The sequence below is a fragment of the Myotis myotis genome, unplaced genomic scaffold (genome assembly GCF_014108235.1).
Source record: "Myotis myotis isolate mMyoMyo1 unplaced genomic scaffold, mMyoMyo1.p scaffold_m19_p_1, whole genome shotgun sequence".
NCBI lineage: Eukaryota > Metazoa > Chordata > Mammalia > Chiroptera > Vespertilionidae > Myotis > Myotis myotis.
In genome coordinates, this window is record NW_023416313.1 from 148,403,333 (window position 1) to 148,419,160 (window position 15,828).

At 42.3% G+C, this 15,828-nt stretch overlaps 1 protein-coding gene and 1 pseudogene across 1 annotated transcript; one reads left to right on the forward strand and one right to left on the reverse strand.

Annotated features, from left to right (window-relative positions):
• Positions 1–5,715: 5,715 nt before the first annotated feature.
• LOC118664035 (proteasome maturation protein-like) lies at positions 5,716–6,278 on the forward strand. The gene is given in 2 exon segments (XM_036323942.1): positions 5,716–5,972; positions 5,974–6,278. Coding segments are annotated over 2 exon segments (426 nt in total). The 5' UTR covers positions 5,716–5,753; the 3' UTR covers positions 6,181–6,278.
• Positions 6,279–9,349: 3,071 nt separating this feature from the next.
• Positions 9,350–10,948, reverse strand: LOC118672689 (annotated as a pseudogene).
• Between the last annotated feature and the right edge of the window lie 4,880 nt (positions 10,949–15,828).

Here is a 15,828-nt window from a genome sequence, read left to right on the forward strand (position 1 = left end):
TAAGTAGATTGCCAGGTTTCATAAAGAACAGCACGCCTAGTTAAAGCTGAATTTCAGGCAAACAACAAATACTTTTAAATTTTTATTTTTATATTGATTTCAGAGAGGAGGGGAAAGGGAGAAACATAGAAACATCAATGATGAGAGAGAATCATTGATCGGCTGCCTCCCGCTTGCCCCCCGACTGGGGATTGAGGCTGCAACCTGGGCATGTGCCCTTGACGGAAATCGAACCCAGGCGGGACCTTTCAGTCTGTAGGCCAAAGCTCTATCCACTGAGCCAAACTGGCCAGGGCCAACAAATACTTTTATAGAGCAAGTATGTCCCGTGTAATATTTGGGACATAATGTTGTAATGTACCCCGCGAATCACAGAAGGACGCCTCAAGAAGTCGAATTAAAGAATCACATTTATTGCAATCCGGGACTATGAGGGGGCATTTCGCTCTCCCAGATCTCATAGTGCCCTCCCCAGCCCCAACATCAGATTTATAGGCAAAGATCACAAAGGTATTGATTACATCCCAGGGTTTGGAATGAGGAACCTGGTTCGAAAAAAAGCAGTTTACAGAAGCAGAATTAAGCATGTTAATTATAGTTTTGGGTCTCTGGGTCACTGAGTTGACAGGAACACATTATCTAGAGCCCTGGGGTCTTGAGATCACTGAGTTAACAGGAACACATTATCTAGAGCCCTCGGGTCTTGGGACCACTGAGTTGACAGGGAAACATTATCTGGAAACCTCAGGTCTTGGGATAATTGTGCTGTCCTGGTTCCCAGGTACAGAGGAATTTGCTTTCTAAAACCAGTAAGATCACAATCAATGGGATATTTGCATTACAATCAATAAGGCATTCAATCGAATGGGATGATTTATACAATTCAGAAAATCAAAATAACTTTTCTATTGTTAAACAAAGCAAGTAAGTACAGAAGCCAAACAGCAGGGTTAAAGTTAAACTATAGTTTCTACCTGAGATGATTGCTAGCATACTTCAATGACTTGGCATCCTGTATTTTATCTGTCAACCCTAAACCTAAGCGATGCAAATCCTTTGCTCTGGAGATTCCCCAACCTAGTTTCCAGGAAGATGTGGCTCAATCCCAGGTCTTTCACAGTTTGGAAGATCCCCGGCTCCAGCCTCCTCCCCTCAGGAGGGGGAGTTGAAGAACTAACTTACAAGGCTAGACCTGCTTTAGGGGTGTGGGGGTTTGGAGGAGAGAGTGGTTGGCTTAGCTCAGCGGTCCTGAGTGTACTTCAGGTTTGCTCGGCAGAGGAGCCAAATCTTGAGGCTGACTCCAGACCTTACCTGGACTGATAAACAGGGCCTGATGTCCCTGGAGCTGTCTGATTTCAGGTTGTCCCTAGGTTAGGTTAAAACTAGACTTCGGGTGGTGGTCGGTGGGAGAATGCTAGTCCTGAGGGGTTTGTCAAGGTGTTTTCTTTAGCCATCATGCAGGACTCGGGAGAATGAGATTTCTTCTTTCTTGTAACACAGTGTCAAAATGATGAGTATCATGGTAAGGGCTTACTAGCATATATACATATATCTTAGAGGCCCGATGCATGAAATTTGTGCAAGAGTAGGTCTTCCTTCCCCCAGCTGCCGGCACTGGCTTCCCTCTAGCACCCAGGACCCGGGCTCCCCTCACAGCCCTGGCTTTGTCTGGAAGATGGTCTGGAAGGACCCCCGGAAGGATGTCCGGTCTAATTAGCATGTTATGCTTTTATTATTATAGATTATTATAGATATACCCTGCCCTTCCTCTAAACTTAATTTTAAAAAGTTATTATAAAAATAATAGCCTGCTCTAGTGGTAAATAAGATTTTTCTATCTGCTGTCATCCTAGCTGTTTATCGGCAACTTTGTATTCAGAGCTCAGCTCAAACTTCCCCTCTTCTGAGGCCTTTCCTGACCGCAGGGTCTAAAAGAGGTGCCTAACTGCTGGTGGGAATGCATACTGGTGCAGCCACTATGGAAGACAGTATGGAGTTTCCTCAAAAAACTAAAAATGGAACTCCCATTTTGTGAAGGAAAACCCCTATTCTGTAAAACTACTGTTTGGAATTCTCTGCTATTCTTTGGATGGCCTCTTACTCTGAAAAAGTAACTTTGCTTTCTAGCCTGCTTGAATAGTGGGGGAGATAAACTTAGCTCTCTGACCTTGTAGGCCAGAGACTAGATACATCCAATGCCATGCCAGGTGCATTTTTTAATTGGATAGAACTGTATAGTTTTCAAGGCCGCTGGCAAGCACACAAAGGGCTGGCTCTTCTATAAAAAGGGAAGTTCTGCTTGTAGCTTTGCTTAGATTTGGATTCATTTCCCTGAGCCCGCCGCAGTGAATAAAGTGTAACTCCAAACTCTCAGAGCGCTGTTTGGTTCTGGTCCGGTTTTTTCTGTAACAATTTGACCCTGTGATCCCACTTCTAGGAATATATCCCAAGAAACCAGAAACACCAATCAGAAAGGATATATGCACCCATATGTTCATAGCAGCACAATTCACCATAGCTAAGATCTGGAAACAGCCTAAGTGCCCATCAGTAGATGAATGGATTAGAAAACTGTGGTACATCTACATGATGGAATACTATGCTGCTCTAAAAAAGAAGGAACTCTTACCATTTGCAATGGTATGGATGGAACTGGAGAGCATTATGCTAAGTGAAATAAGCCAGTCAATGAAGGAAAAATACCACATGATCTCACTCATTCATGGATAATAGAGACCATTATAAACTTATGAACAATAATAGATACAGAGGCAGAGCTGCCTCAAACAGATTGTCAAACTGCAGCAGGAAGGCCGGGAGGGTGGGGGGTGGGTAGGAGGGAGGGGGGTAAGAGATCAACCGAAGGACTTGTATGCATGCATAGAAGCATAACCAGTGGACATAAGACACTGGGGGGTAGGGGAGGCCAGGGGATTGTCAAGGGTGGGGGGAAAAAAAGGACACATATGCAATACCCTTTGTAATACTTTAAGCAATAAAAAAATAAAATAAAATAAAATAAAATAAAAAAGAGGTGCCTAGTCTACCTGTCACATTATTTTCTTCATAACACTTACCACTATCTGACATTCTCATGTGTATTTGTTTACTCATTTATTATCAGTTTCCCTCCACTAGAGCCTAAGGTTCATGGGGACCTTGTCTGTTTTGTTCTCTGCTCTGTTGCCAGCACCTAGGACAGGATGTGGCACAGAGTAGACAGTCAGTACTTACTGGATAAATAAATGGATGAAAAGTCTAGCCAGGAGGCAGGTATGTAAACAATTACCTATAAAACAATGTTCTAAGTGTCAAGGGCTTTGGGAGCTGTATTTTAAATTGTACGACATGGGAAATTCCAGGCTACGTCACTTTAAGACAGGGCAACACAATCTCCCACTTTCCTGAAAACCTGTAGAATGGAGAACTTTTTGAGGCAAGCATGACCGGCAGGAACTCTCCAGGCCTCATCTTAGGAGGCAATGCAGAAAAATCTTTGATGTGCCAACCAGCTTTACAGCAGAGGTTGCTTAGTAGGAGGAAACTCGAACATATGGAAAATGCCTTTTATAATCAAATTTAATAGATCTCTTAAGATACTGAGATATCTTAGGACTGGGTTAGATCTGTTAGAGTTATAGCTTGAAGAAGACTCTCAGTGCCTGCTCTGGGCAGGCCTCTGGGGAGATGGGTAAGGTACTTTTTTCTCCTTATCTTCCAGATAAAATTCACTATGCAAGTATGAAAGAATCTTCCTTCTACCTCCAGCATGCATGATTAAAGTGCTAATATGGTCTTTATGAATAAAATCTAACTTTGAAAACCCTCTTTCCCTTGCCTGTAAGTTATATTAAACATTCCAGAAATAGGTGGAGTTGATAACCTAACAGCTTAGGCTTCACAGCGATGGGTCATTCTTTGGTTTCAAATGGTGTCATTGCCTTTTGAACAAACTATGACCAAGGTGTAACCCTTGGATTAAACATAGGAACTGAATAGAATAGTTGTAAAGTTGCTCTGTCCAATATGCTAAACACTAGCTACTTGTGGCTACTTAAATTTAAATTAATAAAAATTAAGTTGAAGAATGGTAGCAATCATCTCAGGTAGAAACTATAGTTTAACTTTAACCCTGCTGTTTGGATTCTGTACTTATTTGTTGGCTAAAATAATAGAAAAGTTATTTTGATTTTCTGAATTATATAAATTATCCCATTCGATTAAATACCCTATTGATTGTAATGTGAATATCCCATGGGGTTGTGGTCATACTGGTCTTAGAAAGCACATTTTCCTTTACCTGGGAAGGACAGCACAATTATCCCAAGGTCAGAGGGCTCCAGCTAACGTGTCCCTGTTGACTCAGTGTTCTGGAGACCCAAAACTGCGATTTAGATAGCATGCTGCTTCTGCTTCTGTAAACTGCTTTTTTGCAAACCAGGTTCCTCATTCCAGACCCGAGGGCTCTAGATCAGTGATGGCGAACCTTTTGAGCTCGGCGTGTCAGCATTTTGAAAAACCCTAACTTAACTCTGGTACCGTGTCACATATAGAAATTTTTTGATATTTGCAACCATAGTAAAACAAAGATTTATATTTTTGATATTTATTGTATATATTTAAATGCCATTTAACAAAGAAAAATCAACCAAAAAAATGAGTTCGCATGTCACCTCTGACACGTGTGTCATAGGTTCGCCATCGCTGCTCTAGATAATGTGTTTCTGTCAATTCAGTGATCCGGAGACCCAAAACTATAATTTAGATTTTCTGAATTGTATAAATCATCCCATTCGATTGCATGCCTTATTGATTGTAATGCGAATATCCCATTGATTGTGATCTTACTGGTTTTAGAAAGCAAATTCCTCTGTACCTGGGAACCAGGACAGCACAATTATCCCATGCTGCTTTGCTTCTGTAAACTGCTTTTTGCAAATCAGTTTTCTCATTCCAAACCCTGGGATGTAATCAATACCTTTGTGATCTTTGCCTATATAAATCTGGTATTGCGGCCATCTCATCACTATGAGTTTTGGGGAATGGCCTCCAAATGTTGTGATGTACCCCTCGAATCACAGAAGGACGCCTCAAGAAGTCGAAAAGAGTCACATTTAAAAAAACAAAAGATAAAAAAATTAAAAAAAGAAACAACAACAACAACAACAAAAAACGAGTCACATTTATTGCAATCTGGGACTATGAGGGGCCAAGGGGAAACACGCCCTGCATATTACAAAGTGCTCCTGTGGCAGTGGGTTGGGTACCAGGCCCCTGCCATCGTACAGTCCCCTGTGACAGAGCAGCAATCAGGCCTCTCCCAAGGGAGTGCACTGGAAGGGGGTATCAGCCCCTCCTCTGCTAGCAGCAGCAGGTACAGAACCCTTTCAGTACAATTAACCAGCTTCATTCCCAGCCACTTTTACAGATCCCAGGGCCCGTTTTCTTCCTTTAACCAGCAAGCCAAATGACACTGGCCTGTATTATTTCCTATTGTGAGTTAGAGGAAGACAATTCCTACAGATGGGAGGAAAAGACAGCGGGAGTTTTAGCGAAAACTACAGGTCGTCACTGTAGTAGCCCTCCCTCCCAGAGGCTGGGGTCCGACCTGTGGAGGAAAATGACTCTTAGTCGGCCTGAAAAAGAAGGCAGAGGATGACAAGGGTGCAGGGAAAATTTACTAAAAACCTGGAGGGTCGGGGGGCAGGCTGACGCTACCGGGCTGGAGAGGCTGTTTGCAGACTGAGCTAAAGATGAATAGCAGAGGACTTGGATCTCAGCTAAAGGACAGTATTCCAGTTACTGAGCTATCAGCAAGTGGACCTTTTGAAAGTCATGATCTTCTTCGAAAAGGTTTTTCTTGTGTGGAAAATGAACTTTTGCCCAGTCATCCTCTTGAATTATCAGAAAAAAATTTCCAGCTCAACCAGGATAAAATGAATTTTTCCACACTGAGAAACATCCAGGGTCTATTTTGCTCCACTAAAATTGCAAATGGAATTCAAGGCAGTGCAACAGGTTCAGCGTCTTCCATTTCTTCCAAGCTCAAACCTTTCACTGGATATTTTGAGGGGTAATGATGAGACTATTGGATTTGAAGATATTCTTAATGACCCACCACGAAGTGAACTAATGGGAGAACCACACTTGATGGTGGAATATAAACTTGGTTTACTGTAATGCAGTGAGCTGACCATGGAAATGGAGGGGCTACATCTTGTTTATAGTTGTCTTTTTACTATAATTTTATGTATACAACATTAAAAGTACTGACACATTATAAACAAACAAACAAACAAACAAACAAACAAACAAAAACCCTGGAGGATCTTCTGAAAGAAAAGATCCTTAATTCAGCACAGGCAGGGGGTGGGGCCCATAAAATCTCTCTGCCCGGAGGAGCTGTGAGCCCGCCCCTGAATGTCCCAATCAGACTAGAAAAGCCACAAATACCTTTAAATCTACCCCAGAATTCCAAAATTTCAACCTAACACAGCAAAATCACAGAGCACATAGAAGTCCCTAGTACACAAACATAGACAGAAATTTTGTTAGGTGGGCCGGTTCCACCTCTGACAGAGAGCAAGCACCTTGGGAAAAGAACTCAGCGGACTTGAACCCACGGCAGGGCCTGAGTTATGCACCGATTGTCTAGTCCTGACAATGGGGGCTCAAGCTATTTCCTGACCAAATAGTCTCAGAGTAAATCCTTCTAATTTTTTACTGACCTTTAAGATAGCCTGTCTGTTACTGCAATTACCTGCCTGACCAAGGGTTTTATGTTTAACCAAAGTTGAATAAAAGGCTGGCGAGGCCCAGGCACCAGTGGAGGTCCTTCCCCTTGAGTTGGACTTGCCCGCCTGGCCCCCCAATATTTCCAAATTATCTCTTGTCTCTTCTCTTTCATTTGTGTGCGGCTCCTCTTTCAGGTCCTGAACCCTAAACCATGCGGGATGTGGGGGAACACACATACAACACCTTAGTCCTGTTAATCCCTAACTCCAGGGAAAAATCCCCACCTGGGGAAACAACCTTTCTCAGGGAGGTGGTCCTGTTGAAAACACATAGCGCTAAGAGGGGGAGCAAACATATGCCATATACGCCTTGAAACATAAGCTGTGCAGATGTTTCTTCACTGCAGCAACTGTGTTAAGCAGCAAGGGTGGACCAGCTTCCGGCAAATTCCCCCATTTTTATTTTTTAAATGACAGCACGTGTAAATCAGCGGCCACCTCTTGGATTGGGTAGTTTAAGACTCGGAAGACCTGTTTGTGACTTTGCCCACAGGTCAGTCAGAGGCTTAACCCTATGTCGGCTCCCCACAGACTCACAAACAAGAACCAAAACAAACCAAGAAAACCAAGGCCAGAAGTACCCTCTGACGTCTCAGGGGTACCAAAGAAGGAGAAGTTATGGCTGCATCCAGCCCTTCTCACAATCTACCACCAGTGACCGGTCCCAAGACTCACCTCTAGAGGATTTCCCAGGTGACTCTGATGAAAATTTTTTTAAGGACGGGCCAACATCCCCTGTCCACTAGCTGGATCCGAAGGGGAGTTCTCCGGGGCCCTGGAACTTCTCAGGGTGCGCACCCCCTAGAGATCCCTCAGTCTCCACGAACTGCTCAGGGGAGGTTCGGCCTCCCTTTGTGTCCGAAACAGCACCCCTAAGGGGCTGCATCTCACTGGGGCCTCCAAATGTTGTAATGTACCCCGCGAATCACAGAAGGACGACTCAAGAAGTTGAATTAAAGAGTTACATTTATCGCAATCCGGGACTATGAGGGGCCATTCCCCAAATCTCATAGTCCCGCATTGCAATAAATGTGACTCTTTAATTCAACTTCTTGAGTCGTCCTTCTGTGATTCACGGGGTACATTACAACAAAATAGCCCAGCTGGTGTGGCTCAGTGGTTGATCAATGACCTATGAACCAGGAAGTCATTGTTGGATTCCCGGTCAGGGCACATGCCCAGGTTGCAAGCTCAATCCCCAGTGTGGGTCGTGCAGGAGGCAGCCAATGAATGATTCTTATCATTAATGCTTGCATCTCTCTCTCCCTTTCCCTTCCTCTCTGAAATAAAAATATATTTTAAAAAATTTAAATAAAAGTCACATTACTAGCTACATTTCAAATGCTCAATAGCCACAAGTGTCTAGTGGCTACATACTGAACAGCACAGAGACATTTTCATCATCACAGAAAACCCTATTGGGCAATGTTGTCAAGCACTGATGATTTCAGCCCAATTAGTAGAGAGTGTTTTGCCTCTTCACTCTGTCTTCAGTGCCAGGGAGGGAGCAAGACTGAGGGATTCTCTTTATCAGACTCCCAAAGAGCTAGGAGATAAGGAAATCAGACAAAGGGGCCTGAAAATTTGTTATACTCTATCAGAGCCTGTAAGGACAGTTATATTAGCATAAAGGGATATGAGTTCATTGAAGATATTTGCTGCTTTATTGGGACTGAGAGCAGAGAGTTGATACTATAGAAATTTGACTTTAGGCTGTTTGAAATTTTATTTCTCTTAAAATTTTCCTCCTGAAAATAATAACCTATTTAATCTGTTCTGTTAGAAAACAAGGTAAAAGAAAAACTAATTTCTTTTTCTGTACTCAAATCAACACTTCTGACACCAAATGTGTGGGTGTTTTTACACCAAGCATTTTTCCAATTCTTGGAGGACACCAACTGAGTGTCCAACAGTTGAGCTCAATGCTGACACCAACTGCCCTGAGTTAGTGCAGATTCCATAGGTTAAGGGCTCAGTCTCATAAGACTGTCCCCTACCCCAACTTCAGACACCAATCTCAAGTCCAGGTTGTCACCTGTGCTTCTGATGACCAACTATAAATTGGAGGTTCCCATCTTCCCTTCCTCAGGTTCAAAATTTTTCTAAAATGATTCACAGAACCCAGGAAAAGATTACTTATTAGATGACTGGTTTATTATAAAAGAATATAGCTCAGGAATAGCCAGATGGAAGAGATGCCTAGGGTGAGGTATGAAGGAAGGGGCATAGAGCTTCTGTGTCTTCTCGGGCTATATAACCCTTTCAGCATGGTGAACCTCTTGGTTAGGTTTTTTTTTTGTGTGTTTTGTTTTTTGTTGGGGTCCAACCCCAGCAGGTCCAGGGGTTCCCAAAGGTGTGGACGGAGTCGGCTAAGAAGGAATTTTTTTTTTTTTACCATTTATGCAAATTTTCTTTATTCAGATCTATTCCTGTTCATTTTATCCATGAATCCTTACAGGTTCAGTTCAATCGCAAGAAGCAAACTGCTGGACAAGTGTCATATTTCCCTCATGAAGACTGTTTTGTCTTGGAAGGTGTTCCTCTTCCTTCAGCTTCTAGCAATGACAATACTCGTGCTCTCGGTCACGCTCTCGGACTTGGTCCCGATCTCGGTCACAATGTCTCTCTCTTCTTCTGCTTCTCTCTCTATAATAATCATCATGACGATCTCTACTGCGGGATTTATGGCACTGACTCTTTTCTCATGATCTACTATGGTCCCTCTCTCTTGATCGTTCATGTCTTGATCCAGAACCATAAGACTTGGATTCAATTCTATGAAGGCAATCTTGCAGAAAGCTAATAAGAACTTTGCAACGATCATCACCAGATACTTTGGATTGTTTAATTAAAGAAATTGCAGTTACCAATGTCTCAATTGCACTCCCATAATCACCAGTGCTGGCATCAGACACGGCTCTTGAAATAGTACTGCCTGAGATTGCTCTATTTCTATTCATGATTTCTTCAAACTCAGCTTCACTCAGTGGAGTTCTTGCTGTATCCATTTTCCTTCCAGGAGGCCCATAGTCACCCCTATCATATGGCAGAGGTCGGCCATATGGATCTGTTGGTGGTGGATCCCGACTATCTGATGTAGGCATGCCGCTGTTAGTTGGTGGAGGAAAGAAAGCTGGGTTCACATGTGGAGCTGGCGGTGGGGCACCTGGTGGTGGTCCAGGAAGATGCGGAGGAAGAGCAAGTGTAAGGGGTGGCCCAAGAAGACCAGGTGGATGAGGTGGAAAGGGGCCTGGAGGTGGACTGTAGCCTAGAACTGGAGGTGGAGGACCAGGCGGAAGCGGACCCAAAGGAGGCAGCCCAAAAGGTTGTCCAGGAAAAAGAACTGGCAGCGGAGGGCGATCTCCTCAATTAGGAGGCCCAGCTAAAGGAGGAGGCAGAACCTGACCAGGTGGAGGTGGACCTGGAGGACCTAAGAGTGGACGTGATGGAGTCTGTCCAGCTGGAAAAGGTGGGGGTGGCCCTCCTGGTCCTGCTGACCCAGGAAATCTGTCCCCAACAGGAACAGCCCCTGGAAAACAGCCCTGTCCTCTAACACCTTGTGGAAATGCTGTACAAGAACTGCCTCCTGGAGGAACAGCTTTACCTTTCCCAGACATTTGTCCTGATTGTGTAGTTTTCCTGGACTGCATTTCAAATTGACGCAGGAACTATTTATTGCATGGAGTTACAACAGGATTCTGACCATGAAGTTCTCTTTTAGGCAACAGATCCATTAACTTTTTTGAGGATGCTTCAGATCCAACACCAACAAGGGCAAACCCCTTTGATTGGCCATTTGCTTGGTTTTCAAAAAACTTTATCTCCAAAATATCATTTACTCCCAAAGAATGCAGTGCTTCAGTTAAGTCTTCATCTGTTGTCCACCATGTTAGACTTCTAATATATAATGCAATTCCCCTTCCCGTATCTGTATAGACAACATTTGGTGCTGCTCCTTTACCCACATCATCACCAACAGCTGGTGGGAGAGTATCCATGTAATCCCGGTCTTCTGGGGCATCTCCATTATTTGCAGATGGAGAGATGACATCATCACACAAATCTATCTGATCATGCCCACCATATTCAGCTTCCTGGTTGAACTCTTCGTCTACATCTGTGTAAATGTCTATGTGGTCCACATCGTCTGCCATCTTCCCTCAGTCTCGGCCTCAGTGGCCTCCGCCACCTGCAGGTCTAGGGGTTCCCAAAGGTGTGGACGGAGTTGGCAAAGAAGGAATGACACAGAGACAGCGTTCAGTTGATCAGCAGCCTAGCCAGGTTCTCTAGCCAGGATCTCCAGCCAGGTTCTGTGTTTTATTGTCTGTTACATCTGTATTTATACCAGTTGATTTTAATCCAATCAATTTCTATTCCAAAAGTTAGGGTGTTTCTTATCTCCATTCCAGGGAGTAAAGATTATGTAGCTTAAGTGTGATTGTTCCTAGTTAAAGTGATTAACTACCCACCTGGCACTTAGTTAAGGGGTTTTACTGATAAAAATCCTCACCTGGGGAAACAACCTTTCTCGGGGAGATGTCCTGTTTAAAACACATAGCGTTAAGAGGGGGAGCAAACATATGCCATATATGCCAGGTCCCTTGAAACATAAGCTGTGCAGATGTTTCTTCCCTGCAGCGACTATGTCAAGCAGCAAGGGTGGACCCGCTTCCGGCAGTTTTTAATGGAGGCTACATTATATTGGCATGACTGATTAAATAATTGGCCATTGGTAAATGAATTCAATCTCTAGCCAGGGTGTTGGACTGAAAGTTCCAACCCTCTACTCCTTTGGGTGGTTCCCCTGGCAACCATTTTGTTAGGGGCTTTCCAAAAGTCACTTTATTAACATAAACTCAAGTGTGGTTGTGTGGAGGAGAAGAAACTTTCCTCCACCCTCTTAGCTTTTTCTAGCTGGTCCCGTAATCAAATAGACATGAGACAGATTGACAAGAAGAAAAATGAACAAATTTAATTACATATGTAGATACGGGAACCCCACATACATGAGGTATATATGAGCTAAGGATGAGGCAAAATAGAGACAGGAAGGTCATTCATTCTCAGGAGAATAAGAGTGGATGTTAGAACTCTGCCCCACCCTATAGATAGGTCATAAAAAGTTATTTCTGATGATGACTCTTATTATGAGTAAGACCCTTAATTTAACTTCTTTAAGGGAGAGGTAAAAGTTCCTTGTGAACCCTCAGGGTCTCAATTGCCTTCAGCTCAAAATAATTCACATGCCCAAACAGCACATCTTGGGGAGGCCTGTTCTGAAGTCCTTTAGTTGAAAGGGCCTTGTTATGAATACAAAGGATGCCCCTTTCACCCTTGTTGCGCTGGAGCTAGTTCAGGAAGTGCGGACAAAGCCAAATATTATAACAAAAGATTGCTCTTATCTTAGGAAATTACAAGGAATTTAGGAACTCTGTGCCAGGAGCCCTGATGAAGACCAAATATGTATTTCTTATTATATCACAACAAAATGTATCATATAGGGAAAGGGGGTTTTGGCCACACTGTGGCCAGTGTTTAAAAGGTGGAGCTGTTACATGCAATATTAAAGACAAGCAAAAGGAGGGATCTGAAAGAGAAAATGAAAATACAAGGGGAAAGGATTGGAAAAGACACAAGAGACTCTTCTTTCCTGTGTGTGTGTGTGTGTGTGTGTGTGTGTGTGTGTGTGTGTGTATGTGTGTGTGTTTAGAAGCGTCCTTTTCTTTGGAGGATTTGTGTTTCTTTTGATAAAGAATGCCATTTTTAATTTTTTTTTTTTTTTTTTTTTTTTACTGTGAAGAGACACACTGTAAAGTCATGGCCTTGGCTTATAAGGGGGACTCTCTTGCTCCGTTACTTTCCCATTGTTTTATAATGTTAAGTGTTGAAGGGCAGAAGAATAGGCCGCCTAAAAATATGTCACTGAAGCATAGGATTATTTTGAGTTGAAAGTAACTGAGAAGCAGCAGGATACAAGAAAGGCTCTCTGTTCTCTATTTGTCTAAAAGCAGGACATGAACTTGTAGGGTGCTCCCCCTCATCTCTCTACCAGTAAGAACAGAAGAACTCTAGATGCTTATCAGGCAGAGAAGGCACCAGAGGAATCCATCTAACAAATTTTACTAATTCTTACTTTTCATGAATTCCCTTATATATTTACTCACGATTTGCTCAAAGTCCTTTTCCTTTGCCTTGTTCACTTCCCTAAAAATACAATGCTTTTTTTTTTAAGGTGCTCTATGAGCCCAAGTTCTAACCACCCTTCTGAGTTATAATTGAGTGTTCATATATATATGTGCAACACACATATTAATAGACATATTTTTGTTTTTCTCTTGTTAAATTGTCTTTTGTCAGTCTAATTTACAGGGTCAGTGAACTTAAGATGGGTAGAGAGAAAACAGTTTTTTTCTCTTGTTAAAAGATAAACTGAGACATATTAAAAATTTTAAGAGTTTATTTGAACAAAAATTAGTTCCAATTGGGCAGCATCCAATCTAGCAGACAGAAAGGAGCTCTAAGGAACTGTACAAAACCAAAGACTTTTATAGCCAGAAGGGAGTGGTAATAAGGAATTTATATCAGGCAAAAAAAAAGTGTGCTGTTTATTACAAGCTTACTTTCCTTTAGGCCAGGGGGATGGCACAGGTCCTTTGGCAGGTTACCTAGTTAGTGCTGATCATGTGATTCCTGATTGACTGGTTTAAAATTCCATTTCTGGGAGAGCTGAATCTGTAATTAAGTTAATTCTCAGTTTGGTGATGTGGGATTTAGTATAAGCAACTCCATTTTGGGTGTGTTGTCTTGTTTATAACACTTTTCCACAGCATTTTACTAATAAAACTCCTAAGGTCTATTGTGACTTCAGCTTCAAGTTATAAATTTGATTTGCCCTTTGAGAGCCACTCGAGTTGCAGTCACTCCCGTGCCATCTTTTGTATGCCCCAAATATTGGGGCTCTGTGGTTTGGCCAACTTTTATTTTTAATTTATTTATTAGAGAGAGAGAAACATCAATTTGTTCCACTTATTCATGCATTCATTGGTTGCATCTTGTTTGTGTCCTGACTGGGATCGAACCAGCAACCGTGGATTATTAGGACGATGCTCCAACTGAGTACCTGGCCAGGGCTCCTTGGCTAACTTTGAAGTATTCAGAGAAATAGGGGAAGCAGACATAGATACCATGATGAATAATAATTAGTAATAGCTAATATTTACTGTACATTCACTGTTTTAATTATTATACTAGGTGTTTAATGCTTAACATTTAATTTAATCATCACAACATTATAACAACCTAGGTATTGTTACTTCCATTTTATAGAAAAGGAAAATGAGGCTGTCAGACTAATTTGTCCTATATTAGATCACTACTGAACAGCAGGATCAAGGCTCACATTCAGGATTGTCTGATCCTAGAGGCTGCACTCTTACCCACTATTCTGGACATGAATTTTTACATATATTACTATTCTAATTTAAACTATTGAAATTATTGAACCACTAGTATTAGCAATTTCCCATTGACAGATCAATCAAAAATGTTTCAATGATTATAGAATCACAAACTGAACACATAATAAAACATTTCATTTTCTTGCTGTTTTAAGTCCACAAAGGCTTTTAGTTCATTCTATTGGTGTTTGACTTTGCAGGTCTCAGAAAAGGATGCATTCTGGAGGTGAATTTGATGTTTTTCATCTCTTCTACTTTCCCCTTGTGGGATTTCCTGTGGCGATGCTAATGATGATATTTGACATGGACCAAAGGCACACAAAACATAAGGGAAAAAATGCTGGAAGGAGCCTGGCTGATGGAATAACATCCCCCCCCCCCACCCCTACCCGGAGGAATCTACTCCTGAATGATTAAAAAATATCAGTTAAGCCTTTAAAGTTTGAGGTTGAATACTGGGGAGGAAGCTATCCTCTTACTTGCTCATGAGGATGGGAGAAAGGTTCAACTTGTCAGAGAAACTTATGCTTCTTGCCATATTATATTGAAATAAAAAGCAGAGGGGTTGCCCACTCCCCGCCCGCCCCCCCCCCCCAGCAAAATCAGAGAGTTTAAGCTGAACTTAAATTCATATAGCAATACAAATCTCGGTGGGTCTAAATATAAACATATCTCTTCAAATAAATTGTAAAGCTTTCTGAGGACATGGATTATTTTTCTTCTTTCTAGAACCTAAGCAAGGCTTTGCCCACCACTGATAATCAGTACGTTAGTTGATGCTGATAGATTTTCCAGTCTAAACATAAATAAAAAAAGAAAATAAAGGAACATTGTCATCCACTTGTTTTAGGCATTTTACCGAGTACCTAGGATAGCGCAAAGTTATTAATAAGCTGAAAAAGTACCTGCTTATGTGTGACTTGCAGCCGAAAGATGAGATGAACTAAGTCTGGAGGGTCAAATTCATGTGAAATCAAACGGGCCGCGGAAGCCAGAAATTAAAGTGAACCTTATTTTGTAAAAAAGGTAATATAGTTAACCCCACTTGTTAAAATATAAAACCTCAAATTTTCAGTTTCCTCTGCAAAATGAGTTGGAGGGGAAAGGGGCTGAACCAGGCAATGCTTTTGTGAGCCTTTCAGCACTGACATCCTGGGATATTACACGGGGTTCAAGACTTCAGCTTGGGAGTAAAAGGCTGCTAAACTTCGTTTATTTTATGTACTTTAATAATCCATTATTTTAGTCTCACCACCCCCCCCCCCCAACTTGGCCTCATTCTCCCCACCTCTCCCTTCGTTCTCTTCCCAATCACCCGCTCTTTTTTTGACTGTAGGATTCCTCCGGAGGGTACCTACAACTTAACGTGGGACCCGAGGAGATACCTAATAAATGTTTGCTGAATGAATGAATACCTGTGGGCTCAGGTTCTACCGCGCTTACTCATAAGCACCTCCAGGGCCAGCTCAGGGCCCTTGTAGAGGTCAAGCTCACTCGTTCCCTACTCGCCACACTTTCCTCCTCCAATAACCACTTCTAAACTGGTGCCTGAGCAGTTATTCGCTGCAGTGTTTCTC